This window comes from Grampus griseus (genome assembly GCF_964374135.1).
Source record: "Grampus griseus genome assembly, chromosome: 11".
Classification (NCBI taxonomy): Eukaryota; Metazoa; Chordata; class Mammalia; order Artiodactyla; family Delphinidae; genus Grampus; species Grampus griseus.
Window position 1 is genome coordinate 43602388 of NC_139005.1, and position 27985 is coordinate 43630372.

The window sequence follows — 27985 nt, forward strand, 5'->3', positions numbered from 1 at the left end:
TCTCTTGTCCTCACTCCACTGATCTGGTTTGAAAAAAAGATCTGTTTCTGCACCTGCCAAGATGCTCCAGCTCAAGGGCAAGTGAATCCTGGGGGTGCTAATGCCTTGGCATTGTTCTGATCCAGAGACCCAGAGATCTCAGGGGACTGTGGCCTTGCTGCCCGAATCTGGCCTTGGGGGGAGAAGGTAGGGTCTCCGAGCCCATCAGAGGAGGTCCTCTTGCTCCAGAACCGACCTACCACCATGCTGTTCGAGCCTAGTATCACAAAGCCTGCTTCTCCCACACCTTGTTACCTACCCCCCCTTGCCTCTTCCCACTCTTTCTCCTGGGTGGACTCAGAGGACAAACCAGAGTCAGCATCAGGCCTGGCTGATCAGTGATAGAGACCCCTTTGCCCTCATCCTCATCCATCCTCCCACTCTACCCCCAGGGACTCTGAGTTAGGGAGGTCTTAGAAGAGGGGTTCCTTAGCTCACCAAGGGGAGGCAGCTGGCTGGAGGGCGGGGTGACCTTGCAGGCAGCTGGAGGGGGACAATGTGTGGGATGAATTCATTATTGATGAGCCCTGCACCCTGGGCTACTAATGAGCCCAGGCCGGCTGCTCTAATTGATGTCAAGAAACTTGAGACCCCCAGATCAGCTTCCCGCCTGCCAGCTGCCTCTCCTGAGCCCCCTCCCCCTTCTGTGCCCCCAGCTGCTCTGTTCCCTTCCCAGGGCCTCCTTTCCATCTCCACTGACACAGACGAGGCTAGGACTCAGGACTTCCCCTTCCCCTCTTGTCCCTTTGCATCACTCAAGTCTCAAGATGGGAGGCACACAGGCTCTGGAGGGGCTGGGAGATTGGGAAGGGGAAACAGACCAGAGCCTGAGAATTACAGTTCAGGGACAGAGAGGCTGGTGCTGGGTTACATCTGCAGCATTGCTGAGCCCAAGGAATTCTCATCTTGTTTTGTGCATCCTCGGGAGAGACCTTGTCACTCTCTGAGACTCAGAGGTACAGGCGCTATACAGACACACCCATGATACTAGCCCAGTACTCACAGCCCACTTCCCCTCCTCATTTCCTCCTCATAATCGTATAAGAAATCTCAGATTTGGCCCCTGGAGTTCGGCTGATGCCATTCCCACCCATCCCCCGAGAGGGCGAGTATGGGATTTCCTTCCTGGAGAATTCCCAGTGCTTTGTTATGCCACAGCTGTCATCCTCGGAAATACTGCGTGTCTCTTTGCCTCGTCAGGTCTCACCCTGCCTGTCAGTCCCTCTTCATTTATGGGTTCTGGGAAGAAGTTCCCAAGTTACAGAATTATCAAGACGTCACAGATTGGAGTGTGGAGTGGGCTTGGCCTCCTAGGAGAGATATTTTTGAGATCACGTGGGTACTGATAGGCAGGAGCCTAAGTTAATAAGAATAGCCCTGTTGATGGGGGAAGAAAGGTGAGGAGGACCTCATTTCCTCCCCTCCCCAAATTCCCATGAATTTGTGGCTATGCTGCCCTCTGGTGGCTGAACTCTGGTTTAGCAGGACATGAACATCTTTGCCTCTAACGATCCCGCTAGCATTTCAGCACCCCTCTCTGTCCTCTTCCTGGATATTAGGACAGTCCTAGAGGAGACAGGGGATCCTGAGGGGTTCCCTCACTCTGGTTTCTCTTCAAAGACCTCAAGGCCATGTTGGTTAAGCATGAGGGCTTTCACAGTCAGGCAAGGCTGAATTTGAGTCTGTGACCTTGGGCAAGTTACATAACTTCTCTGGACCTCAATTTCCCCTTGTGTAAATGGGGTTAATTGTACCTACTTCACACATTTAATTTCTATCAAATTAAATGAGATACTGTATGTAAACTATTTAACACTCCCTCTATGCACCAGAATACAATGGGCAATGAAAACAAAACAAAAACCCAGCTGGCTTTCTTCTGATTTAGTTCTGCGGCCTTTTCTCGAAACCCATTTCATTATTTTGATTTAGGAAAGCCCAGGTGAGTCTCTGGACCATGGTCCCCCACCTTCAACTTGGACCTCCCCCTTTGTATTCTTCCCTAACCCTCAAACCCAAAGAGAAGGGATTCCGCTCCCTTCTCTCCTGGAGGTGCTGGGGCCAGATCTGGCGGGGGCTGGGTGATGAGCAGAAGAGTCAAGCCTTTCTTTCACCCCTTCCATCATCTCTTTCACTTAAGAAAAGGGAACCCCCAAACTAGTTCCACAGTTGCTGGGGGTCATACTCTTGGCTCCCAGTGGAAGGAAGCTGCAAGAAACACAAACATTTCCTACCCACCAAGCGGTCTGGTTCCAGGAAAGTTCTGGAAAGAGTGGGGATAGGACAGATTCCAGCTCTGGTCAGTGGGGGCACCGGGCCGGGTTTATTGCACTTGCAACAGAGTTTAAATAAGTCCCGGGTGTCCGGAGCCAAGGTGAAGGGAGGGCTGGGCAGGGAGAGGAGGGGCAGCGTCAGTGCAGCTGGCGGGCAGAACCCAGATCCTGCAGGCCGGGGGCAGCGGGCTCCCCCTTTCTCCAGGGGACTAGTAGGGCCTGTGTCCGGCCAGTGTTAAGGTTCCAGATCTGTTGCCATCGTGGCCCCTTCAGGGTCCTGGGCAATTCCTGACTTCTCCTGAGTCAGAGGTGGATTGGGCCTCCAGGCCCAGGTCTGGAGCAGGCTCAAATGTAGTCCTGGATCTGCCTAGTTACGTCACCAATGTCTGAGTCTGGGTCCCAGATCAACCCCAGGCCCCAGGTTCGATCTGGCCCTGTTAGAGTTCTGATTCCCCTTGCAGCTGGTTCTGGGCCAGCGTGGATCCTGGTGTGGGATCTGTCCTGAGCGGGGCCTGGGGCACCATCCATGGTTATTGTTCCTTGTTGGCCCACCGGGGTGGGGGCTGTCCAGAGCTGCCATGTCTCGCTCCCCAGGTTCCCGGTTCTTAGCTGGGGGCTTCTGGCAGGGCTGAGGACAGATCTTTGCAGGCTGGAGCTGGACAGGAAGTCCTGGTGGCACGTCTGAGCCGGAGAACTGGGATTGGATCCCCCAGTTCTGGTTCCAAGTTGTTTTCAGGAAACTCTCCAAAATGCAAAGGCTGCAGGGAGGCTGGGGCCTCTGTCCCTGGATCTGAGTTCCCCCATCCATGAGGAGGGCATGTGTAAACGAGGGTCCTTCACAGTGCATGGGGGGAGGGGATCCCCAGCTCCACACCTCCCGGCTCTGGCCCTTCAAGTATGTCTCTGGGCTGGGGAGAGGAGCTTCTCCCTGGCCCTCAGCACCTTCAGGAAGCACCCAGCCCCCTCCCCGTCAGTAGACTGAGGGTGGGGGGACTGGACCTTCAGGATTGGGAGTCTGGGATCGGGAGAAGTCAGGCATCAGAGGTGGCTGGAGGCTTGAGCTGAGCTTTTTCCATGGCGGTGCCGTATGGGAGGGAGCGTTTGAAGAATCCGAGCTAATGAGGGGAAAAGGAGGGAGAGTTGAGTTACTCTGGTTCCCCTTTCTCCGCAGATCTTATCCCAAGGCGGGATGAAGATGACTCTAGTGCTTCCAATCTCCCCATCTTGCAAAAGTGGCCCAAATTCAGGCTGTTAAGACCACCTCTCCAAGAGGTCCAGTGGGTTAAGAGGGCTAAGGTTGGGGGTGCTTTGGTGCCATAAGAATGCCCCCAGTTCAGCCAGAGACGGCACATAGGTGTGAAGTCAAGTTCTAAGTCTCATTGCCTAGGAGTGGCTGCCTCTCGAGAAGGGTTCTGAGGCTACTTCTAGGGTATGAACGATCAGTGACGGCTGCCATGGCTTTCTGGAGGAAGTGACAGCACAAATGCCACATACTGGCCACTTGGGAGTAACACTGATTTTGAAAGTAGAAATAAACTTATCAGCTTGAGTCAAGAGAACTTTTTCTAAGCTAGGGGCTGTAGAATGAAGGAAAGGATCCCATAGGCAGTGTCCAGACGGGATGCCTGTGGCCAGGGAGAGGTGGGGACATGTGGCTGGAGAACTGGTCTGGAGGCAGACGCTTGGGACTGTGCTGCCTCAAGGGCAGAACCTGGTGAGAGAGAGGCCAGGTCAGGTAGGATGTGGCTGACCTTGTAGAGGATATAGATGAGCAGACCTAGGAGCAGGAGGCCAACGAGGACGGCTAGGATAATGATCCAGAGCGGGACGCTGTGGCTGCCTTCCGCCTTGATCCACTGCACGGCTGTGGCCACCTGGGGAGCAGGTCAGGAGAGGTCGCTGAAAAGCCGTTAGTCCTTCCCACCCTACACTTGGCTCCCACTTGCCACTGGACCTAGACCCACCTTTCCCCTTCCGTCTTGGGCTAACAGAATTCTGATCTTCAAAATTCAAATTCCTACAATGTGCATTATTGTCTCTTACTTTTGGGCTTTCACACCTGCTCGTTCCCTCTCCCCAGAGAACATTCCTTTCCTGACTGGTTAGCCCGGTAGATCCTATTTATCCTTCAGGTTTTGCTTAAACATCACTTCTTCCAGGAAGCCTTCCCTGACTCTGCAAGCCTGTGTTCGAGTGTCCCTATGATGTGTTCCCATAAACATGCTGGCACTTGTCACACCGTCTTCTCACTGCCCTGTCCATCTTGCTTATCACTGTATTCCCAGGACCTAGCACAGTGCCTGGCACACAGTAGATGCTCAATCAATATTTGTCACCATAATCAGACCAGCCCCCGTCGCATCCCAGTGCTAGCGCCAGGCCCAGCACTCCATCTTCCTTGGCCCAGACCTCTGGCCCGGGACTCACCTGCAGTTCCTTTCGGGGAAGCTGCCGAGGCAGGATTCGGTAGGGCATCTTCAGGGCTTCATACACAGCCTCACACTGCAGACTAAATGGCTGGTGTTCCCTCTGTGGGTGGTGGAAAGGTGTTCAGGGTGGCCTCGTATGGTATCTAGGAGGTCACTGGGCTCCCCATGGTCTGGCTCTGGTTATGATCTTTCCCTATTTTGGAATCATTCTCTTCTGAATCTCTCTCTGTGTTCCTTATGTGAGATAATAAATGTGTAACTGAAGAGTCACAGTTAGATGACAGCATGTTCAATAGAAAAAGCATTGTTTTGGAATCATGAATATGGGTGAAGCACCCAGGATGATGCCTGGCCTATAGGATGCACTCAATAAATGACTGCTCTCTACTGTTCCTACATCTGCTTGCCTCTCTGTGATGGATATGTCTTCGTCTCTGTTTTCTATCATTCTCTGCCACTGGTCTCCCTCCCGCCCTCCCTCCTTTGAATGGGCCAGGAAAGGGAAGCTGTCGGTCCCAATGTGGCCACTAGGTGGCGCCAAGGACACACAGCCCTGTCCAAACAAGGGTGAGGGAGGGGAGCGCGGCTGCCTGGGTCCCAGTCACCAAAGCGGGTGGCTAGGGCAGTGGGGAAAGGAGCGTCAGTCCAGGCAGGCCCGAAGGTCGGAGGTCAGGACTGAGGTGAGGCTCCCTCACCTGGAGGAAGGTCTTGGCCCAGACGCGGAAATGGAGTAGCAGACTTCGGCTCTCTTGCCGGTGCAGTGGCCCCAGCTCGCAGCGCAGCCGGAAACACTCGGCCTCCGGGCATTTCTGGGAAGAAAGCGGGGAGGCTTGAATGCGGCGTTCCGCCCTGCTGGTGGCTCTGAGGATGCAAACAGATACTCAACGCTTCGACCCAGACCTCATTTCCAGGAGGACTTACCAGGATCTGAGGCCCTGAGGAGGCAGGGCTCCGGCCTGGAGCATCCCGTCTTTGCAGCCGGTGGTGCTGGGAACCCTCGGGATCCAACTGGAAGAGGAAAGGGACCATTAGCTGCCTCTCTCACCTCATTACAGCCTCTAAGTCAGCCTGCCTCTGGGGTCCAGAGCAGCTTCGACCTGGTCTTCCACCCATACAACTGACCACCTCCTGTGGCAAGGCACCGACCTCAGCACTGAAATACCGAAACGGGTGAGACTTGATCCTTGGAGTTTACAAGGAGGAGATGTCAATAGATAATTAGGGCCCCGTGCCTGCCTTGGGGCCTTTGCCCCGGCTGTCCCCTCTGCTTGGAATGCTTTCTCGAGTCTTCACACACAGGTTCACCCTTGCCTTTCATGCCTCAATTCACCTGTTCTCTCCTCAAGAGGTTTTCCCTGATGACTCAAACAGGCTCCCAGCCGGGCCCTGCCCTGCCCCAGCATTTTAGCACTGCACTCTCAACACTTCTCAATACCTGTTTCTCTCTCTCTCTCTCTTTTTAATTTTTATTGTCTCCTACCCTCCACTAAAACATAAACCCCATGAGAGTGGGGGCCTTGTGAGTTTTGTTTGGTGCGATCTTTCCTGAGCCTGTAACGTGGCTCAGTGCATTGTTGTTTATGTGTAAACGAGCTTTAAAACAGGCAATGGGGCCCAGGCGAGCGGCTCTGAGGAAGGCTTTCCGGAGGTGGTGGTGCCGAGCTGGGCCCTAGGAGTACGCCAGGGCAAGACGTCAGGGAAGGATACTTCAGGCAGAAAGACAGAAGGGCAGTGCATAAAACAGTCTTTTCCCCTCCCAGGGTCTCAAGGTGTCTGTGGGCCTTCGGACCCCCTTCCTGTGGCCTAAGTCCTAGCTCCAGGCACACCCTACTTGGCTCTTCTAGTTTCCCGGGGACCTTCCCCAACCACCCTCGACTTGGTCCCCTCACCCCCAGGCCAGTCCCCAGGCCCCTCACCTCTAGGCCCTGTGGGTTGGGGGGGTGACTGGTGGTGCAGTTGCTGAGTCCTGTGACCCTGGTCACGTAGAGGAGCTGCTGACCTTCCAGAGCCTGGGGACAGCTGAGCTCCAGCACGCCCCGGCTAATGGAGCTGGGGCCCAGGTTGATGAGCTGAGGAGAGGAGGGCACGGTGATCATGGGAAGGGAGGCAGTGATTCTGCCCTGTTGCAACCCAGGTCCTGGTGGCCCGCTCATGCCTGCTGCGAGTCTCCCATCTCAGGAGCGAGGGAGGAAATCAACGGGCAGAGGCGAAATCCTCCCCAGCCAAGCCTCCTGGAGGAGGCGGCTCCATCCTTCCCCCACCACTTTTTTTTTTCTTTTTTTGCAGGAACTTAGCTCCCCAACTAGGGATTGAACCCGTGCCGCCTGCAGTGGAAGCGTGGAGTCCTAATCACCGGACCACCAGGTAAGTCCCCATCCTTCCCTTCTAAGTTGCTCAGCTGGCCAGTCTCTCACACTGATCCTGCCCAGGACTTCCTCTCTCACTCCCCACTCCCCCTCTCTTGCTCTCAATCCCTCAGGCTGGTCCCAGCCATCTGTCACTCATACAGCCCCTCCTTCCCTGTCATTCATTCTAGTCCGGCCCTCCACTCCCAGTAGCACACCTGGGGACCAGGGCCTCCCTGCCTCTGTCCCTCCTCACCTCATACACATGGTGGACAGCAGGGCCCACGTCCCCCTCCTCCTGCGGCTGGTCTCGGGGATGCCAGTCGGTCACAGGGAATAGCACTGCCTCGGGCTTGGAGACACTAAAGAGGAGGGTGGTTTAGAGGACAGTGGAAGGTACCCCATCCCATGTGCATCCTTTCCTAGAAGTCCATCTTGCCTCCCAGAGAGCCCCATTTTGCCCGGAGAACTGACCCGTTAAGGGAGACCTGGGCCTGAGCTTCCACAGAGAGCTGGAAGGAAACCACTTCGCTTTGAGAGTTGTTGAGATTCTTGCTGTGGGATGGAGGAGAGACTCAGGTGGTGCTGGAGACCAGCCAGGAAGAATTTCACCTGCACCAGACTCCGCCCCTGCCCCACCCTCCTCGGCCCCGCCCCCAACTCAGCCTCAGCCTGGCCCCACCCACTCCCTACCTGAGGATCTGGAAGTCAAACTGGATGGTTTTCTTCATGTCCCTGAGGTGCGGGACTGTGAACCGAAGGCCACCCCAGAGCTGGAGGACAGGGAGGGAGGACAAGGGGGCTGTTAGACTGGGCGTCTGCCAAATCCCAATTGCAGCCCTCCTTCCCTATCCCACAGCTCTTCTCAGGATGAGCCGGTCACTTTCCCTTGGGTCCTCTCTCCTGTCCCAGACTTACACTGGCTCCCGCCTTCATGGGGTTGCCCAGGTCACACACCAGCAGGCGGCTCTGGTTCACAGCAAAGTAGTCACAGCTCAGGCTGGAGAAGTTCTGGAGGTGGGGTGGGTGCAGGTAAGGCTCTGGTGTCCCTGTGGCAGGATCTCCCAAGCCCTGCCTAAGAGTCCCCTCTCACCCCTGGGTGTCTGACGAGTCCTGAGTACTCAGCCTCCGGAGGGGCCGTGACGCGAAGCTCTGCCTCGTAGGCGCCGCCCTCACCCACATTCTGGGCATGGAAAGTGAGGTTCAGAGAGTTCTTGTCGCCCAGGTACACGTGGTTCTGCTCCCTGGAGGGGACACACAGGGTCAGGGACACTGGGGAATTAATCCGCAAACCAACACAATGGGCCATAACAATAATAGACACCGTTTACTGAGTTCCAACTCTATGGCAGGCACTAGGCTAGATGCTTTATGTAGATTAGTTCATTTAATCCTTCCCCAAAGCCAGAGAAATAGATGCTCTTATTCTCACTATACAGATGAGGAAGTTGCACAATTTCCCAGGGTCACACAGCCAGCTAATACGTTCCTATTCTACTTTTTCACATGCCAGGTGCTTCCAAGCTCCATGTGTTCTGCTAGGAGACCTTGGCATCTGGAACCCCCCAGCTTGACGTCAGCCTTCACTTACCCAAACACTTCCAGCTGTAGGTCTGGCACACAGATATTGTCTTCTCCACAGTCCAGCAAGATCTGAGCCTGGGGAGCAGGGCAGCCTTGAGAGGGGGAGTTGCGACCCCCTTCTAAGCTGTCGGCTCCCCCCTCCAGGGCCCCACCCCTAGCGGCCCAGGCCCCTCTCCTCCCGGCCCGTCTCCCCACCCTGCCCTCACCTTGTCCTCTATGCGGCTCTTGCTCTGGTAGTGTAGGACTGGCCGAAGGCCGTGGCTGTCCACAGGGGCTTGGGGGTCCAGGGAGAAGTTGAGGGCGATGTGAATCGGGGAGAGTTTGTCTCGAAACTCTGACTCGTTCTGGGGCCGGGGGAGAGGGTTCACAGATTCAGGGGACACAGGGGACTTGGTCCTCATCCTCTCACATCTCCCTCTGTCCACTCAGGACCCTCCAGAATTCAGGTGTCCAAACTTGACCATGCTCATTGCTTCAGAGGCAGCCTGGTTCCCAGCTCCTCCAACAGAAGGGCCCCCTTCCCCAGCCTCCCAAAGTCCCAGACCCTTCATTGGAATCTCCCTGTCTCTTTCCCTTCATGAGGGGCACCCAGTTCTACGTGGCCACTCTTCCCAGGCCAGTCCCGACCCTGCCCCCGGGCCCATACCCTGAGGTAGATCTTCATCTCTCTGCAATCCTCCCGAGCCCCGTTCTGGATGAGCAGGGTCTGGGTCAGGGTGGCCTGTCGGGAGGCCAGGAACAGTGCCCGCCGCGCTCCACCCTTCTGCTTCTGCCAGTCCAACTGGAGCTCCACCGTGAAGCCTGCAGCCGGGCACATACGTTAATGAGCATCTGCCCCTCCCTTCTAATCTATCCAGAGAGATAAGAGGTCCCCGAGTCCCCAGCCCCTCCATCCCCATCCCAGTGCCTGAAAGGTTCAGGCAGTCTCTCCCTCACCGATGGAGTCAGGAACGTGTTTTCCAGAAGCATTGAGGCAGAAGCTGAGATTGATGCTGGAGGAAGACCAAAGGGAAAGCTGGTGTATCCAACTGGAACAGGCATCCTATTCCCTACCTGCCTCCCAGACAGACCCAGACTGGGACAGTCCCATTTGTCCACTTTCAAAGACCTGGTCTCCCTCCCCACTTCCAGGCACAGATGAAACACCCCCAGACTCCATCCCCGCAGTCTCCTGGGCACCCCACTCACCAAGACGCAGGGTTCCCCCCCAAGCTGCAGCTATGCTCCTCTGGGTTGAACATGGCGGGAAAGATGGTGAGGGAGGCACTGGCAGACACGATGGGGCGACCCCTGCCAAGAGTGGGTGTGGGGTCAAAGAACTAAGACTGCTCAGGAACCTGGGCACAGGAAGCTGACGCCCAAGCCCCAGGATCCCAGTCTGTGCACTTCCCCAAACTCGGCCCTGTTGAGAAATCCCCCAGTTCCCACGTCTCCCAGGCTGCCCCCTGCCCAAGTTCATACCTGTACACCACAGCCTTGTCTACACCAAAGGACCCCACAATCAGATCTGCAAGAAGTCAAGAAACTACCCCTTACAGCAAGCCCCAAATCAGAATCCTTCCCAACCCCTTCCAGTTGCATTGTTCAAGGAGGCCGAAGTGAGGGGACACCGCCATCTGGTGGCATCATCCTAGAACTGCACCCAGGAGCTTAGGAAAGTGCATTAGAGGGGCTAGGGTTCTGAGACCAGGGAATTCTAAGGTGAAAGGGGCCGCTGGCACAACTCACCAGGGTATCCGTTGCCATCCAGGTCTCGGCCTCCTCGAAGGGCAGAGCCAAAGAAGTCCGGCGTGTGGCCAGCTGCCCACAGGGGCAGCAGGACCTGGGAAGGCTTAGAGGCCAGGCCCCCTGGGCCCCCAGGGAATACAAACACCACTCCCTGCTGGTTCTCCCCACCAAAGGCAGCCCCAACGGCTACATCTGCAAGACACACAACACACAGCAGTCAGCAGGCCAGGAATCCAGGAGTTCAAATCTCTACCATCGGACCCCAGGACCCGGGATCCTATTTTCCCCATCTGTCATTCCCAGTATTCTAACCTCTTCAAGCCCCAAGATCCAGACATTGGGATTAAAATCCACACACCTCCTGGAGGAGTCACTGGGGGTCTTGGGTATCTTATCTGACAGCCATCTCTCCCCAAATCCCTTCTGACTCAGGCCCCCACTCCTCCTCAGCAACTTGAGCCCACGGTGCTTACCATTGTAGCCATCCTGGTCCAGGTCCCCCAGGGGGGTCAGGGAACTGCCGAATCGACCAAACTCATCATGGCCAGTGAGGGTAAGGGTGGGCACAGGCTCCATGCCAGCCGGCCGCTGCAGGTAGACGTAGACCCTGCCCACCTCCTGCGGCCGCCCGTCGGCTGTCCGCTCCATGAGCAGGGGCGCCCCTACCAGCAAGTCGTCCAGCCTGAGGGTACGGGAAACGCAGTTATCCTGAGGCCCTGCCTTGCCATGTCCCCTCCTCAATCCCAGAGCCAGGAAATCCCAGGCCTCTTGGATCCGGGCTCCTTCCCACCCAAGTGAGAGACCTGAGGTCTTCTGGTCTTTGGTTCTCAGCTCTCTCTTTGCCCCTGAGCCTAGGGAATGCAGGCAGGAGGAGGAGAATGCAGAGAAAAACTCTCCTTGCGTTTTTCTGTCCCGTCCCTACTCCTCGTCCTGTGCTGTGCCCCTTTCCCACTACTCACCCGTCCCCATTGATGTCTGTGGCAGCCACTGCATAGCCAAAGTAGGAGGCCATCTGGGAGGGACAGAAGGGCAGCAGTGGGTCAGAACTAGGGGGTCAATCAACAAGGGCTATGAGGGGAAATCAGGGACTCCAGGGAGCCTGAGAAGCTGGGCTGAGCTTGTGGGCTCAGGGCAGGGGCTTGGTTGGCAAAGGGCCAAGCTGGGTTGTGTGTGTGTGTGCGGGGGGGAGAAGGTGTCCTCACCTGTTCCCCTGAGAAGTTGTAGAGGGACCGGATGTCTGAGCCATTAAGGATGGTGACCTGGGGACGAGGAGATATACCCATTGGTCCCAGACCCCCAGACCATCCCATGGGTACAGGATACCCAGGGGCAGGCATTCCTTGAAGACATAGATCACTTGTCTCCTAGTTCCCTCCTTTGCTTTGCCTCACATTCCCATCTCTATATTGGGTAGCTCCATCCCAGGGAGACTTCATTATTTTCCTCCATGTCACTTATCAACTACTACTGACAGATTTCGTACTTATCTCTCTGTTGTGCCTGTCTACCTACTAGAGTGTCAGATAAGTGAGGGCAGGAGCCTTGTTTTGTTTTTTGCTTTCTCCTCAGAGCCTAAAGTAGTGCTTGGTGAGCAGCTGACACTCAATAATTATTAGCTGAAGGACATCCACCAGCCCTCCCAAGTCACAAACACTCATGGCTCCCCCGACGTGCCCCCCTTAGTGATGGGCCCTTCCGGTCCCCTGAGGCTCTCGACTCCCTCTTCTCTTCCCCAGTCTTGCAGCTGTTCCTCTGGTGTGAGCCCTCCCCCAGGACTGCTGGAGAGCCCCCTGGCCTCCCCCTGCCTCGGGCTCTCCCTTCCCCTCAGCACCCTTCCTCCATGGCAGCGGGACCGATCGCCCTAGAGCCGGTCTAGGAGGGATACGGCTGGCTTGCAAATCCGTGGTGGTTCCCTGAAGCCACGGCCCAGTCTCAGCTTCTTGGCTGGTCCTCTGACGCCCTGGAGAATCTGGCCCCAACCTATCTGTTTCTGCCCAACCTCTCTTTAGTCTCCTCATGCCCAATCAGCCCATGCTGAACTGGCTTGCATTTTTTCCCTTTCCTTCCCTGCCTCTTCTCACGCTCCCGCCCAGATGCTCTCTTTCCTCATCTCCACTGGTCTTTCATAGGACATTTTCTGTCCATCCCTGCCCTAGAAAAGAGGTTATTCTTCCCTCTAAACTGCTATATCATCTTGACCACTTTTCTGAAATTTATCCTAGTGCAGAAAGAATGCTGACTTTGGAATAAGACAGGTCTGGTTTTAAATCTCTATCCAGCCACTTACTAACTGGGTGATCTTAAACAACTTACTTGGTCTCTTTGAGCCTCAGCTTTCTCATGTGTAAAATGTGATGGTAATATCTCCCCTGATAAGCTTGTTGCGAAGAATAGAACTCATGAGTGGACAGTGCCCGACGCACTGAGGGGTTCGTGAATAGGAGCTGCACCTTCGATTACAATCACTTGTGTGTCTTATCTTACATACTTGATTAGAAGCGCCTTACAAGATGGGGTATGATGTCTTATTCATCTTCTTATCTCTTACCTTGCCCTCATAAATGTTGGTAATTGAATGGACTCCTATAGCGTTCTTATCTATATCCTTTTTAAAGCACTCGCCATGGTCTAATAATAACAGCTACAGTTGTACACTGCCGCACAGTTCGCTAAGTACTTTCACGTGCATTATCTCGCTTCATCCTTACAAGAGTCTTGTGAGGTCAGAACTATTATTATACCATTATAAAGAGAAGAATGAGGCTCAGAGAGGTTAAGCAGACTCAAGGTTTTTATGGAATGAAGTGGGGTAGGAATAAATCACAGATTGATTCATCCAGAGTGAGTACCAGAACTCAAACACTGGTCTGACCCAAGAGCCCGTGTTCTGATCCACTTTTTTCACCCCCCCAAACTGCCATGCATGGTTCTCTGTGATTAGCCAGGGGACGGGAGAGCAGAGGAGGGAGGGAGAGTCAGGCTGGGCCTTACGTAACCATAGGTGAGGTTCCCTTTGGGCACGCCAGCAATGAAGTCTGTAGAGGGAAGAGAAAGTTGTAGGCTAAGGGCAGGGAAAGGGGAGTCAGACAAAAATGGTAAGTGTCTCAGTCCCTGTGGCTCTGGGTCCTGGGTCTCCATCTGCCCCCTCCCTTGGCCCCAGCCTGGGACACACTCACCTTCTGTGTCATCGCCACTGAATTCACCTACAGCCACAGAGTATCCTAGGAGACAGGGTGGGCGGATATTAGGATTCCTACTTTGGGGACCCCTCTGTCCTGGCCCATCCTCAATCCCTTCCCCACCCCTACTGGGCCTTCGTAGTCAGCCTCCACATGACACATAGGGCAGGAGGCTGGGGATGCCTGGGTGGGAGAAGGGAGGCGGGGTGGGGGGGTGAGCGAGGACAGGGGCCCCTGAGGTGCTCCCCCTGCAGCTCCCACCCCGTTTGCTCCCTCACCCAGGTAGCTGTCATCGTAAATGGAACTGGCCTGGCGAGTCTGCAGCTGCCCCCGAACTGGGTTGATCAGGTACCCGGGGTAATAGGATTCTGCAATCTGCTCCTGGGTGGCGGACAGGATCTGGCCTGGGGAAGGGGATAAGGAGGGGATGGCTGGAGGAGGAGGTGGCAGGGATGGGGGCACTGGGGGCTGACTGGGTAGGATTTCAGAAGTCTGGTTCAAGGACGGGAAGCTTGTGGAGGGGTAAGTCTCAGGAAAGGGAGAGGAGAATTGGGACGGGGGCAGAGGAGGGAAGGATGGTGATCTCGGGCTGGGAGAGGGATAAGAGGCCAGGTGCGGGAGACAGACGCAGGGATAGAGGAGGAAGGGCTTACCTTGCCAGAAATAGCTCCCTGGTCCGCCCAGGACCACACGCCCAGTCTGTGGGGGGAAGGAGGTGAGTCCACATCTGGTCTGATTCCCCTGCATCCAGCACCCACAGCCACTCTCCTCCCAGATCCCTCCTCACCTTGGTGAACTCGGCACTGAAGCCCCCTTGGCAGTAACCCTGCCCTGCTGCCCGGCTGAAATCTGCAAGGGGAGAAGGTGGTGGGAAGGAGCTCCACACAGATGGGTCAGGCAGGAAAGAGCAGGAAGCTTGGGGAAGGAGAGGGGAGAGGGGGCCAGAGAAAGGACCTCTCTGGACCAGACAGTGAGCATCAAGGCTGATGGGGGGCAGGGGACCGTGGGGATTCACAGAGAAGGCAGACTCAGGGCTCGTGCCCCCTCTTGCCCTACCTGAGCGGCACGGCGCATACTCCAGAATCCGGGTGAAGTTGTCTGTGGAGAGGTAGCAGGTGCCCACGGGATCGATCAGCGGCTCCTTCTCGGTGCGCCAGCTGTAGAGGGGAGCACAGGCCTGGGAGGGCCCAGGAGGAGGGAGGTCCAGGTTTAGTCCAACAGGACCTCTCTTCCCCGCCTCCCCCACTGTGCTCCGCTAACCGCAACCATTGCCCCTCCTGCCCACCACGCCACTCAGCCTGCTGGCCCTCACCAAGATGGAGGAGCCATGGGCTCGCACCGTCGCTCCGAACCACTGCAGGGACTTGTACTCCACAGGCTCCTCTCCCTCGAGGCTGGACGGCGGCGAGGACTCCAGGATCCGAGAGCCTTGGGGGAGTGAGAAAGGGGAGTCATGCCAGCTGTGGGCAGCTGAGCCCTAGAGCAGCCCGTGCCCTCAGCCTGGGGGCACCCAAGCACTTGCAAGCCCTGAGCCCATGACTCATGGGAGGGGGAGTGGGGAAGGTCCTTACAGTCTGCCTGTTGTAGCCTGACTCAGCTTCCCCTGCACGCGTGCACACAAGCCCATGTGCACACATGTGCACACGCACACACACACAGAACCTGGGGTTTCTAGAGGTGCATTCCCCTGGTCCGCCTGCCTCCTCACCCAGCTGGGACAAGGATGCTTGTGGTGAGGTGGGGAAGAATGGCTAGTTCCTGAGAGGGCCACCCTCTGGCTGCACTTCTCTGTCTGTACCTGGGCCTGTGTCTCTAGCAGCACGTGTTCTATGTCCTTGACCTTTCTCACGTCACTGAATCTCTGCCCCTCGTGTCTGCGTGTGCGCATCTGTCTGTCTGGCTGTCTCTCTCCTTCCAAACCCTCTCTGCCTCTATGGGGCAGCCTTTTTTATTCCTCCGCTTCTCATCCGTCTTCCAGGTTTTAAAAAGAAATCGGTCGCTTTTGTGCTCTTACACCACCCCTCCCCCACCGTCTCCATCTTTTGATGCTCTCCTCTTTTGTCCCCTCACCCCAGTTTATCTCTGGAGCCACACTGCTCAAGTTCATGTCCTCGCTCCACCTTCTACTAGCCGTGTGACCTTAGTCAAGTTACTTAACCCGTTTCCTCACCTATAAAATGGGGATAATAACACCTCGCGCCATCGTTGAAAGGATTAAGTGCGTTAATATATGTAAAGTGCTTACAACAGTGCCCAGTATATAGCAAGTGCTCTTGAAGCGTTAGCTGCTGTTATTATTCTTTCTCAGCCTGTTTCCTTCCATCCCTCTCTGCATCTACTCCGGACCTTAAGCTCCTTGAGGGCGGGGCCTTAATCATGTTTCAATCCCCTGCAGTACCAGCACAGAGCCTGGCACGCATTATCACTTAGTCAGTGCTTAGTTAAATGAATCGAATAGGCTCTGTGACTCTCCCTGTCTTTGTCTGTGTTACTGCCCTGGCCTCCCTGAGTTGTGGGTGATTCAAGGAAAATGAGAGCCACATGTTTCTGAATCATGCCCGCCCTCCTTGGGCTGGGCTGGGCTGGATTGGGAACGTGGTGTGAGTGCCACGGGGAGCCGCTGCACCGCTGCACGGAGCTGGAGCCCCAGAGCCTCAGAGCACGTGGCCGGGGAACTGGTCAGGCTCCGCCCCTCGCTCCAGACCCCGCCCGGGCCCCGCCCCCTAGCCTCAGCCCCACCCCTTAGTCCCTCCCTGAACCTCCCCGACCTACGAAGAGGGTTACCTTTGCTGTCAAATTCAATGGGGGTGCACTGTGCTGGGCTGGTGCCCCAGGGGCAGAGGTAGACGGCACCGCCCTGCAGCACTCCCGGCTGGCTGGTGTTAGCCTTGGGCGCTCCCACCAGCACGCTGACCCTGCGGAGGGGAAAGGAGAGGCAGCTCAGGGAGGCTCCTAGCTCTTCTCCAGTCTCCCCAGGCGGGAAGGACCCAGGCCTCTGGGCCAGGGTCTGGGTGGGCGTGGCACAGATGCCCCCCGGGTTGTATTTATATCTCAGAAGATGCCACAGATGCCAGAGGCCCAGGCCGGAGTCAGGCGGTCCCCATGTGCCGCTGTCACTAACACAGCCTCTCTCCTCCCCCCACTCTCTCCCCTCCTACCTTCCCCTGTCATTAGAAGGAGGAACCAGAGTCAGTTCTGGCAAGAGGCCGGGGCCAGAGCTTCTCTATCTCCTCTATGGACCTGCCAAGACTGGAGGTGCAGCCCCTAGAACCCCAGGGTCCTCTTACCTAGCCTATACCCTCTCCTCCCAAGCCAAAGCCCTTCTCTGGGCAAAACCCAGGCGTCCAGCTGCCCAGCCCTGGGGCATGTCAGAGGAAAATGTGAGTCTTGGAAACCAGGCAGAAGTGGAGAGAGGAACTGGAGAATGGTGAAAGCAAATTGTTCCCCTGGGCCTGGGCGTGGACCTGCCCTCACCCTGCGCTCTGGTGGGACCTCCCCATCCTGGCTGGGTCTCTGTCTCAGCCTCTGAACCCCTATCCCATACACCATTGGTCAGAGTCTGAACTCAGATCCGGGTCTTCTTGGGTCTTAGTTTTGGACACAGTGCCTCGTTCCCCCTGAGACGACGAGGAGAAGTTTGCCTTTGCTGGGGGTCCTATGTAATGGGGTGGTGACAGCTAAGGTCCTGGATAATTTTGCTGCCTCTGGCTCTGCCTCTATCATTTCTGGGTCCCTTGCCTCCAAGACCTCTGTGCAGTAGTCAGCCTTCTGGGCTTTCTCCTCCAGAGTCTCCCATGAGGCTGCATCTGGCAGCCGGGGCAACTGAACCAGTGTCCCTGCCAGCCGCCAGCCTTGGCCTCTGCTCTCCTCCCATAACTGGCTCTGGCACTGCTTCTCCATCTGTCCCTCTGCCCCTAGGACTGCTTGCTCTCTTGGTTTTGGTTTTAGGAACCCCCGTCTCTCTCTCATCTCAGATCTTGGGCTTCTCCATCTCTGTTGGTTTCTGGCCCCTTTCAGCTTTCAGCACTCCCAACACCCACCCTTTTCCCGCTATTTGGATCCCTTCATTAGCCTTTCTTACCAGGAGTCCCCAAGTCAGGGATTACGGTAGAGGTCACAAAAGCGGGTGTGTGTGTGACGGGATGGGAGACAAGAGATACATCAAGTAGGGGTGGGGTGGGGGGTCCAAGAGGAATAGGAATGGGAACACCAGAGAGAGCAGCTCCAAGGGGCTGAAGCAGAGAGTGAGGGTGGTCTAGCAGGGCCAGAGGGTGAGGATGGGAGAAGAAAGGGTCCAGAGGGATAGGAGGGAGGCCTGGAGTGAGAGTTCCTGGAGTGGTGGGGGGTGGGGTGCCAGCCTCGGTTACCCTGGGGACAGGAAATGTTTACTGCCTGCGGCTTCCTGTCTGTTTCCAACCTCTCACTTCGCCGTTTGTCTCCCACCCACCCGCCCGCCTGCTGGGCCCCACCCCTCTCACTCAGGCAGTACATTCAGTAGGGGGGTGGGAGCTGGCTACTCGGAGGCACAGTGACCTGGTTGGCTGCCAGGCCTAGTAGGTGAGGTTGGTGGTGGGGAGAGACTGCATTGCCCCCGGGCTGGGGGAGGAGAGAGGGGTGCATGCCTCTCGCAGAAAACAGCAGTGGTGCAGGGGTTCTGGGCCGGGCACTAGCTCAGTGTGGACTTGGGAATACCCTCTCCCTCCTCCTCTGGGTGAAGAGGTTGAACAGGTTATCTCAAAGTCTTCCGGGAGAGCGTAGGGGCTTGGCCAAGGGACCCTGCTCCCACCCCCAATTTTCCCACCACTCCGTGGAGGGGGGCTGAGCCTGGGTGCTCCTGGGATGGCCTGAGGAAGAAGCTTGGAGTTTGGCAGGGCGGGCAGGTGAGAGAGAGGCCTTACAAGGCTTAGAAAGCCCACAGACTTGTGGGCCAGGCGCATATGCCATGGCTGCGTGAAGGTTCAGGAGATCTGGGGTACAGGCAAGGGACACAGATCCCGACCCAGACTTGCCCCGTGCCGCCCATGGCTTATACCTGAGGATGCAGTGGCCCTTCCTTCCCAGCTCCTCCAAGTCAGTCCAGTAGCTAGTGCCCTCCCCTACGTGCCAAGAGAGGCGCCCAGTGTCAGGGGTGGCACGTCACATACCTTATCCTTATTCTCCCACTCCTGGTTCCTGCCTCCTAAATCCTACAGCAGTTGGGTCCTACTAGGGGTCCAAGAAGGTAACGATGGAGGGTCCTTGGGCTCTTTTCAATATTTCAGAGAGCCTAACGGAAATCATGCATTTACCTGATAAGGCAGCCCAGGCTAATTAAAACCTCAAGTGTATTTGCTTTGGGCCGGAATTATATCAACTCCTGTGGGGAACCTAGTTATCTCATATTGGTCAGAAGCTCTGATTGGCAGCTATAGACGTCTTCTTGTTCTAATTTTTGGTGGATAAAAAAAAAAACAGGAAAAAGGAATGAATTATTCCTTCCTAAATGCAGCTTGGCAGATAAACTCTTCCAAAATATAGAGACCAAGGGAAGAAATAAATTGCCGTAATTTATTTTGAAGCCTCGGAACTCTGATGTTCTAGAGCTGCTTCTTGGAGACCCAGGCTGCCTCAACACCGTGGTTTGAAGACTTTCTTGTCGATGCCTCAGGGCTGCCACATGGAGTGAGCAGAGGCCAGTTCGGTCCTGACACTCCTCTCCATCTTCTTTCAGAGCAACCTCTTTTCTCTGTTTTTTTTTTTTCTTTTTTGTGGTACGCAGGCCTCTCACCGTTGTGGCCTCTCCCGTTGCGGAGCACAGGCTCCGGACGCGCAGGCTCAGCGGCCATGGCGCACGGGCCCAGCCGCTCCGCGGCATGCGGGATCCTCCCGGACCGGGGCACGAACCCGTGTCCCCTGCATCGGCAGGCGGACTCTCAACCACTGCGCCACCAGGGAAGCCCTTTTCTCTGTTTTATATAGAATGCCCTGATAAGATATCATTTGAATTGAAAGAAAGAAAGGAAGGAAGGAAGGAAGGAAGAATGAAAGGAAGAAGGGAAGGAAGAAAATAAAAAACTGTAACAAAAAATACTGCTGACCTAGTCCCATGTCCTCATTGTACAGATGGGGAAACTAAGTCCCAGAGAAATTAAGTCACACGTCCTGGGGTCACTTAGAATCCTTCTCAACCTAAGAACAGAAGCCAGGAATCCTGATACCTAGGCCACTGTTCTGGTCTACCCCGTTGCCAATTTGTTCCCTCCTCTCCTCGCCACTATCTCCCCAGCCAGGCTTCTGATTAACCAAGTTCCTGTTCAATACATGGTTACTGTTTGACTCTATTGGCCTGACAAGGTCGGGGGTGGAGAGTAGCAAGTGGACTGGACCCAGCTCCTGCAGGTCCTACGGCAGCCCTGGCCAGGCCAGAGGAGACACCTGGTTCTGGGTCCCCCAGTGTAGTCTCGAGGGAAATGCCTGGCTGGCTGGGAAGGAAGAGTTGCCTCCACTTGTGGCAGCTCCACATGGCGAAGGAGCTGGGCTAAGGCTGGTGCACCTTTCAAGCGCAGGTCTTGGGTCAAGTCACTTGCCCTCTCCAAGACTTGAATTCTCTACCCATAAAATGATGGGTTGCCCTTGAATGGTCCCTAAACAAACTTCTAGTTCTAAACTTCTATGATTCCTGAAGCTTCAGTTCATAGACACGCATAAAATGGGAGCCGTAATGCTTCGTCTGTCTAAGGCAAGGATTTTTGTAATGATCCGACAGAAAAATTGATATGAAAGTGCTAAGGAATGTGAGGCACTATTATGACTATCTCTGCCATAAGCAAATATTAGAAGTGAGTAAGAAATAGTGAAAATCTGAGACAAAGAACTAGGTGGTGTCCAGGGAAGAGAGAACCAGAACCAGAAAATAGCTACCTCATAAAAGTCCTACCTCCACATACCGATCACCCTCCACGGACCAGGCGATTTTTATATATATTGTCTCGTTTAGTCCTCAGAACAGCCTCATAAGTTAGGTGTCTGATTTTCATGAGAAGACCAGGCTCCAGTATTTAAGTCTTAAGTAACTCAGCCCAGGTCACACAAAGAACAAGTAAGTGGTGAGGCCTGGACGCACACCCAGCTTGGCCTGACTTAAAGCCTGCCCCTTTCCTACTGTGTAACCTCTCTAGTGCTTACCCTGCCCTCTGATGCTGTTTCGGTTTCCACAGTGAGAGGTGATAAAGGGGGCCAAGAACACTGAGGCCCTCCCTCTCCAGAAAAGGCCCCAGGTGAGGGGCTACATTTGTCCCCCACAGGTAGGAGGGGTTGAAAGTCCCAGATGTGGTGGGGAGGGAGGTCACTGGGGAGGTGGAATGTTCCGAGTCCTATTCTAAGAGTGCTTTGTAGAGAGAAAATGAGAGGGGGAGGTGCACAAGCTGGACACCTGGGTTCTCTTGGGAGAAGAGATGAGCAGAGGGGAGGGGGAGGGGAAGAGACTGCTGGGTCCTGCTTTAGAAAAGGGCTTTTGGGACTTTAGGATCAGGCCAGGGGCCAGACAGACACCTAGGGAACCAACTGGGAGTGTGTGAAAGTCCAGATGTTTCAGAGGAGTGTTTTAAAAGGGAGATGACACTCTTGTTAGGTGGGAGTGGGGGTGGGATAAGAGGAAGGTTAAGATACAGATAACTGGATACCCTATTGTGGGGGAGGATCCCTTCCCCTCCCTCCCTCCCCCTTCTCTACCCCGTTAGGTTTGTGGTAAGGAGTTGCAAGGGGCCTGGGGGAGGCCGGGCCTGGCAGAAGCTCCAGGCCAGGGTGATGCAATGGGGTTTGGGCAGGAGGCCAGGGGGGTGGGGTGGGGGCTGGGTGGGGACCTTGAATAGCCCAGAACCAACAGCTGGGGCCTAACCATCCTCCAGACAAAGGAGAAATATGCCCCATACCCCAAGTGAATTACCTAGATTAACCCCTTTTCTCCAAAAATTAAAGGAAATGAGTAGAGCTCAGTTAACTGTATCATGTGTAGGAACAGCTCACCTCTGACAGAGGTCCTATCAAAGCTGGATACCAGGGGTGGTTGTGCTGGTGGCGATGGTGGGGAGCAGTGGCAATCTCAGAGCCCAGAGATGCAGAAAGAGGATTATTCCAGACATCGTGGAGGATCAGGCATCTGGCACCGGGGAGTCCCCGTCCCACCCCAGGAGCAGCTTCCTTCCCCTCTTACTCCCCCCCCCACATTTAAACAAACACCCTTGTTCTAATGTTGCCTAGCTCGTTTCCCCAAGCCCGTGGGCTCCCCATTTTCCTGGCACACAGGGTCCGCTCTGCTTGTCACCCTGCTGAGCTGGGAATGGGGATCCTCCTTTGAGACTTCCCCGGTCTCTGAGGTCCTGTGTTCTGACGCTCTTGGGCCCTGCGAGCCCGCGTCTCCCCAGCTTCCGACCCCAGCCCCAGAAGTCCCGGTCTCAGCTCAGCTCCAGCCGACAAGCTACAGGAAATCAGTTTTTCTCTTCCTCCCAAGAGCTAGAGGAAGAGGGAAACCGCCCACCCCCCTTCACGGGCGCACACACACCCCTCCCGACACATCCGAGCCCCCGCCCTTGGCTGAGACAGCCCCCAGCCCCGGCGCCCCCCAGGACCAGGGTCCCGGGACTCTCCCCAACTTCCCGGATCCCCTCTTCTGAACAGAGATTGGGGGTGGCGGGCGGAGTAGGAGACCGAGGAGAGAGGGGAGGGAGCCGCCGTCCCCCTCCCGAGTCTTTCCCAGTCTGAGTTGAGGGGGGAGGGGAGGGCTGGCCCCCATTTAACCTCCGGACCCCTTCAGCCTCCGACTCCCTTCTTACTACACACAGCTCATTCTGCTTCGACCCGTTCTCTCTCCGCACAATGGCCCTCAGGGGTCCCGGGGTTCCCCAGTGCTCCAAAATGCCCACCCTGGCCTCCGCGCCCCCTCTCCGTCCCCATCCGCCTCCGGTCCCGGCAGCTCTCGGATCTCAGCCAGAGACCCTCTGCTCTCCATTCCCGCGCCCTCCTCTCTCTTGGCCCCAAGACCCCGGCCCAGACTCCTCCAGCTTGCAGCTTCGTGTCCTCTCCCCACCCCACACGTCTCCCTGCTGATCGCTCTCAAACTCCTGGCCACCCTCCACGCCGGCCACTGTCCCCTCCCTACTCCAGCGCGGGCCCCCAACTCCGGCGAGGGCCCCCAACTCCAACCCTAGTCCTTCCAAACTCCGCCTCCCAAACTCAAGCCTTGGTCCCCTCCAGACTCCAGCCGCGCCCCCTGTCTCCAGGCGCGCACCCCCGACCCCGCCAGCCCGCCGCCAACCCTCCTCAACTCACCCGTCTGTCCCCGGCCGGTAAAACTCCACCGAGAAGCCGAAGAAGGAGCCCGGGGGCCCGGAGAGCACTGCTGGGGCCTCCGCGTCTAAGTTGAAGCCCCCGACCCTGGGCGGCGGCGGCAGCAGCAGCAGCAGCAGCAGCGGCAGCAGCCGGGATCGGCGCCGGGGGCCCCAGCGCAGCTGCACGGCGAGGAGAGGGGACCCTGGCGTCCGGCTCCCCATAGCACCCGCTCTTCCCTGTCCTGGGGCCACCGACCCGGAGCCGCTTCCTAAACCTCCCAGAGGCGAATGACTCAACGCGGGGAGGAGTTTGCCAAACTCCCGGCTGAGCCCTCCCCCCGCCTGCCGGGGGGGTGGGCGGGGGGGCATTCCTGGGTCCCTGGAACGCTGAGCCCGCGCCCCCCACCCCGAAGGGGCGTGGGGGGGGACGCACCTCTCCACTTCCCTCGCCCCAGCCCCAGCTGGAGGCCGGTTGTCTGGACTGGGTCAGACTGGGCTGCTTTGGGCTCTTCCCCCTCCTTCTCGCTGCTTCCCCCTACTTCCTCCCGCCTCCTTTCCAGATGTACAACGTAAACGCTCGGAAAAGGAGTCGGAAAAAGGGAGCGGAGAATTTCCTAATGAGGAAAGGAATCACCTCCGGAGGGCGGAGGGAGTCTGAATATGTGTGTGGGGTCTCCCTCACCAATTCAGGGAGGAGGCTTTGGGGTCTAAAGGCAGAGGAGACACCTCTGGCATCTGGCCAACTGGGATTCCCCCTTTGCCTTCCGGGGCCATGGGGTGCCTGGGTTCCAGCCAGCTGGATTTGGGACTCAGGAGTTGAGGTACAGGGTGCTCCCAGTCAGGCCGATCCGATGGAGGACCTACACCGGCTCTCGGCTCCCTGCCCCCTCCCCCCGCCCAAGTTGCTAGAATTGAAAACCCAGGAGTCCAGAAATTTGGGGTTACTTCACCAGGAGGATTCCGGTCCAGGCCTCCCCCTTTCTCGGTTGCAGGATATGGAAACCTCTGCTGAGTCCCTTCCTAGAACCTGGCAGTTGACCAAGAGCCTGGTAGTGGGAGGGGGAAAGGGTTGCTTTGGCCCTTCAGTGTCTTCTTGATCAAACTGGCCTGATTCCTACAGACCTGGAGAATTGTAGGATGGGGTGGGGTGGTGTCTTGCAAAGGGGCCCAACCTTTAGCTTCTATTGTCTTTAGGCTCTGGGAGCTGGAACCCAGGACCCCATTCTCCCAAGATGCCCTGTGGATGTAGAGGAAGGGACTGCAGCAGGAGAAGGCAGTGACCCCCTGCCCATCCCTTCCCCCAGCCCTGGCTCTGTGTGATGAGATCACCTTTCAGGATTCTAGTCTTTATCTTAGTCTGGGGGAGGGGGACCAAGGGGCCTAGATCCTCTCCTAACCTCCTCTCCTTTCCAGCCCTCCTCCTGTCTTTTTCCTCCAGGACTCCTCCCCTTCCAGAATAATAATCCCCCGAATCGGAACCCTGCCCCTTCTCTTCTCCAGTCCCCTGCCCCACTCTGGCTTGGGGGACTCAGAATCAATGCTCTTTCCTTCGCCACGAGTCTCCTCCTCATTCTACTACTCTACTTCCTGTCCCAAATCGCCCAGCTGTTTTTTTAAAAGCCCCTCTCCAGAGCCAGCTGCAGCCCAAGGGAGAAGGCAGCTGGTCAGACCGTGGAGTGGTGCTGGCTCCCATCCCACTCTCACATCTGCAGGTCCTGACCCCCTCTTAGGCGAGGAACCCAAAGAATCTCTGGGTCAGGATCTTAAGCACAGCACTGCCGCGAAGGTAACCTCTAGGTGAAAACTACTCAAGCCAAGGGCTGAGACCCTCTCTGGGAGGAAAGAGGTTGCGGGCTGACTGCTGTATAACCCAGCAGAGCATGTGTGTGTGAACCCAAATCTCTCCTGTTTCAGCCCAGGCACAAGCTCTTTAGATTTTCCCAGGATTTGGGAGCTTGGGGTGGGGGTGGGGAGGGATACAGGGAGGGAGGTGTGTGATTCAGCTCCTCCCAGGAGCCTTGGTGAGGGACAAGGGACATAGCGTCCTGCCCCAGTTCTCCTCCCCACTCCTCCTCCCCACTCCACCCCCCCCCCACCCCGCTTGGCCAAGTCAAACAGGCCCCCTCCCTGTCCATTCCCCGCTCCTGTTTACACCGGGAGCCCCTTAGTCATTCTCTGGCTGGCTTTTCTACTCTCCCCAATATCCCTCCTCTCTTGGCTCTCTCTGCCCTTATAAGTCCTCTCCCAGTGGCCCCAACACCTCCTGCCTTCCATCTCACCATGCCTGCCTCTGCCTGGCCCTCCCTTCCTCTGCTCCGGGTCAGGCCTGCACTTGGGGTTCCCTCCCAGTTGGAGCTGCTTCAGGCAGCCCTCCAGGCCTGGAAGCTGGCCTAGAAAGGTCAGCCAGGAGAGGGTTCCTAGGGATCATCAGCCCAACCCTCTCCTTCAGAAGAGGAAATGGGTGTAGAGAAGTGAATTGACTTGTCCAAGGTCACATGGCTGCTAGTTAGTGGTGAGCCTGGAACCTAAGTGTTTTGACTCTAAACCCAATACCCTCTCCTCTCAGCCCACTGCCCACTAAATGCTCTGTCTCCTGTCAGCTTTTTCTCTGTGTATCTCTCAGCTTGTCTCTGGCCAGTCTGTGTGTCTCCAAGTGTCTCTGTTTTCTCTCTCGGCTCTGACCTCTCTGCTACCCTCTGTCCCTTCATTGCTCAGTAAGAATTATTTGCTGTGATGACTGATTATTATTAATCACGGTCTGCTTGACAGAGGGGCAGAAGGGGTGAAGGGCAAGGGCAGGACACTCACCAGACTCCTGCTGTCACCAGCCTGCCTGCCCTGAAGGCTGGAGCTTAGAACTAGGAGACTGAATTTCCGCAGAGGAGTTCAGGGTAGAGGTGCAAGTTTTAAAGCCGGGAGCCACGCTGAGTGTCAGTGGCATGGGAGAGGGCTGAGGAATATTAATAATAGTTTATTTAGCACATGCTCTATGCCTGGCCTTGGGCTCGACCATTAACCTGCCTTTGTCCCATTTCATCTTCCGAATATCTCCAGCACTGCAGGTATTATGATTCTCATTTTACTGTCAGGAAACTGAGGCCCAGAGAGTGACGTGACTAAGACAAGATCACACAAAGAAAGGGGCGGAGGTAGAATCCAAATTTCATCCCAAGTGATCCCGAAGTCCTTGCTTTTCCCACTGCACTGTTAGTTTAGTCCTCTAAACTGGGCTGGGTTTCTACAGGGGGAAGATTCTGGAGCAGAGATATTTAACATAGGACCATTGTTCCTAGGGTGGGGGTGGGGAAGATTGGGTGCACAATTCATTAATCCTCGGAAACAGGATGGAAGTGTGTGTGTGTGTGTGTGTGTGTGTGTGTGTGTGATTTCTCTGGGGTTGCTTCTTCCAGATTCTCAAATGCCTGGAAACTCTGAGAGCACTGAGGCTGGATATCCTGATTTCGGGGAATAGACTTGAGCCTTGTGGGGCCTGTAAGAAGCCTGGTGGGGTGGCATAGGCTGGGTGAGGTCTTCCTGAAATAACACTTCCCAACTGGTGTGTGTTCACACACACAGATGGGCTGTGGGTGTGCTGAGGCAGGTATCAATCCCCTCAACCTTCGCAGCCTGGTAAGACCTGGGAGCACCAGAGACCCCAGGCTAGTGGCTTCTGGCCAGAGCGACTTCTCTCACTACCTCTGGGGATGGTCCAAATCTAACGTTCTCAATGTGATATGATGCAAAAAAGAGTGGGAAGACCTCGCTGGACAAAGGCATCAGAGGAGCTTATTGGTTTGCGGCTCCTGGGACCCCCTCCTCCTGCCCTGTGGTGGGGTGATGAGTGGGAGTTCGGTCTCCCAGAGGGAAGGACGGAGGGATAGGTATACAGATTATGGAGCTGCAAGGGTTGGGGGGGAGGATTCTGGAAGTAGAGTAAGATCCTGGTTATCCCAGGAGTCTGGGTCTGGAACCTGCTAAAGTTGGAGCATTGAAATGTATGTGTGTCCAAGAGAGAGAAATCGGAAAGTACAGGAGTGGGCCATATGAACCCTAAAGCTCTTTCGCCACCCTGACTCAGGTCTCTGCTTAGGGGAACTGACGGTTCCATCATCTGTGACTCACCCACCACCATCCCCACTCCCTGTCTGACCCGGGGGGGGGAAAATCCCTCCCCCATGTCCTGACCTAAAATAAACGCAGACTCCCCTCCCCTTTCTACCCCCACTTTGCTCACAGCACAGGAGGGGTGGATGAAGGATGTTTGCTAGACATCATGGGGACAAGACCAGTCCTGGGAGATGAGATGCTTTGGTTCTCTTGTTCTAGGGCTCTGAACCTAAGGCTTGAGACCGTGCTCAGGTATCTCTGTAGGGACAAAACTGGGACTTTTTCCAGGCTGGACTAGGTTTGGGAGGGGCAGAGGGACAGGGATTAGGGGAAGGGCACTGGTGGGAGAGGGGCAGGGCTAAGGGAACACTGGGGTAAAAAAATACAAGGCCCAGGGGTCCAGAGCAATCAGATTAATGGGAAGGAATTTCCACCATCCAAGCTAGTGTCTTCTTTTCCAAAGCCTCTTCAGTTTTCCTATTCTACTTTTTGGCATTTTTTTGAGGCAACAGAATTCTGCAGGAGAATGTAACAACTTCACATAGGAAGTTAAAAGGGAAATAAGATTCTCTGGGGTGTCCTAAGCATTGACCTCATTTTATTTGCTCACCCACCCCACCCCCATTGCTGTCCATCCTTTTTCTCTCCTTTGTTGCCATGTACCTACCTCTAGAGAAGAAAGGAGTGCCTGAAGCTTCTGGGCTCAAGGGCCTGGAAGCTGAAGGAGAGATCCATCCGGGGTGGGAGCGTGTGGGCGGGAGCGTCGTTTCCTGGGATGGCCTTTCCAGATGTAAGCACATCTGGAGCCCATCAGGGAGGGACCTGAAGCACCAGGATTCCCAGTGCACACCCAGCTGGGGCTGTGAGGAGCTGAGGAGGAGCCAGGCGTTCCCTCCCACCCCCACGACGCTTGCCATTTCTAGCCTGCTCTTGGGAAAATATTACCAATGCCAGACAGAAAGTTAAGGCATTGGAAGGGGCCGGGAGGAGGGCAAG

The 27985-nt window shown here is 56.0% G+C and overlaps 1 protein-coding gene across 1 annotated transcript; it reads right to left on the bottom strand.

Moving 5' to 3' along the window:
- Window positions 1-1921: 1921 nt before the first annotated feature.
- On the bottom strand, window positions 1922-23164 carry ITGA5 (integrin subunit alpha 5). The gene is made up of 30 exons (XM_082665303.1): window positions 22884-23164; window positions 16362-16492; window positions 14890-15005; window positions 14634-14754; window positions 14365-14426; window positions 14231-14276; window positions 13856-13981; window positions 13575-13619; window positions 13390-13433; window positions 11601-11657; window positions 11358-11410; window positions 10872-11080; window positions 10399-10590; window positions 10132-10177; window positions 9859-9960; window positions 9607-9662; window positions 9317-9471; window positions 8877-9014; window positions 8678-8745; window positions 8180-8330; window positions 8005-8097; window positions 7780-7859; window positions 7561-7641; window positions 7343-7448; window positions 6658-6810; window positions 5663-5749; window positions 5437-5550; window positions 4740-4841; window positions 4064-4186; window positions 1922-3427 (listed from the first exon to the last, which is right to left on the bottom strand). Exons 1-30 carry the CDS (start codon window positions 23102-23104, stop codon window positions 3344-3346), a joined length of 3162 nt encoding a protein of 1053 aa, XP_082521429.1. The 5' UTR covers window positions 23105-23164; the 3' UTR covers window positions 1922-3343.
- Between the last annotated feature and the right edge of the window lie 4821 nt (window positions 23165-27985).

What these genes read in the sequence shown, in the direction of transcription:
- ITGA5 (XM_082665303.1), bottom strand. Translation starts at nt 23,104, where the DNA reads ATGGGGAGCCGGACGCCAGGGTCCCCTCTCCTCGCCGTGCAGCTGCGC. An exon ending in ACACGTTCCTGACTCCATCG is followed by an intron (nt 9,472 to 9,606) that starts GTGAGGGAGAGA and finishes GCCCGGCTGCAG; the next exon opens with GCTTCACGGTGGAGCTCCAG. An exon ending in CTACAGCTGGAAGTGTTTGG is followed by an intron (nt 8,331 to 8,677) that starts GTAAGTGAAGGC and finishes TGTCCCCTCCAG; the next exon opens with GGAGCAGAACCACGTGTACC.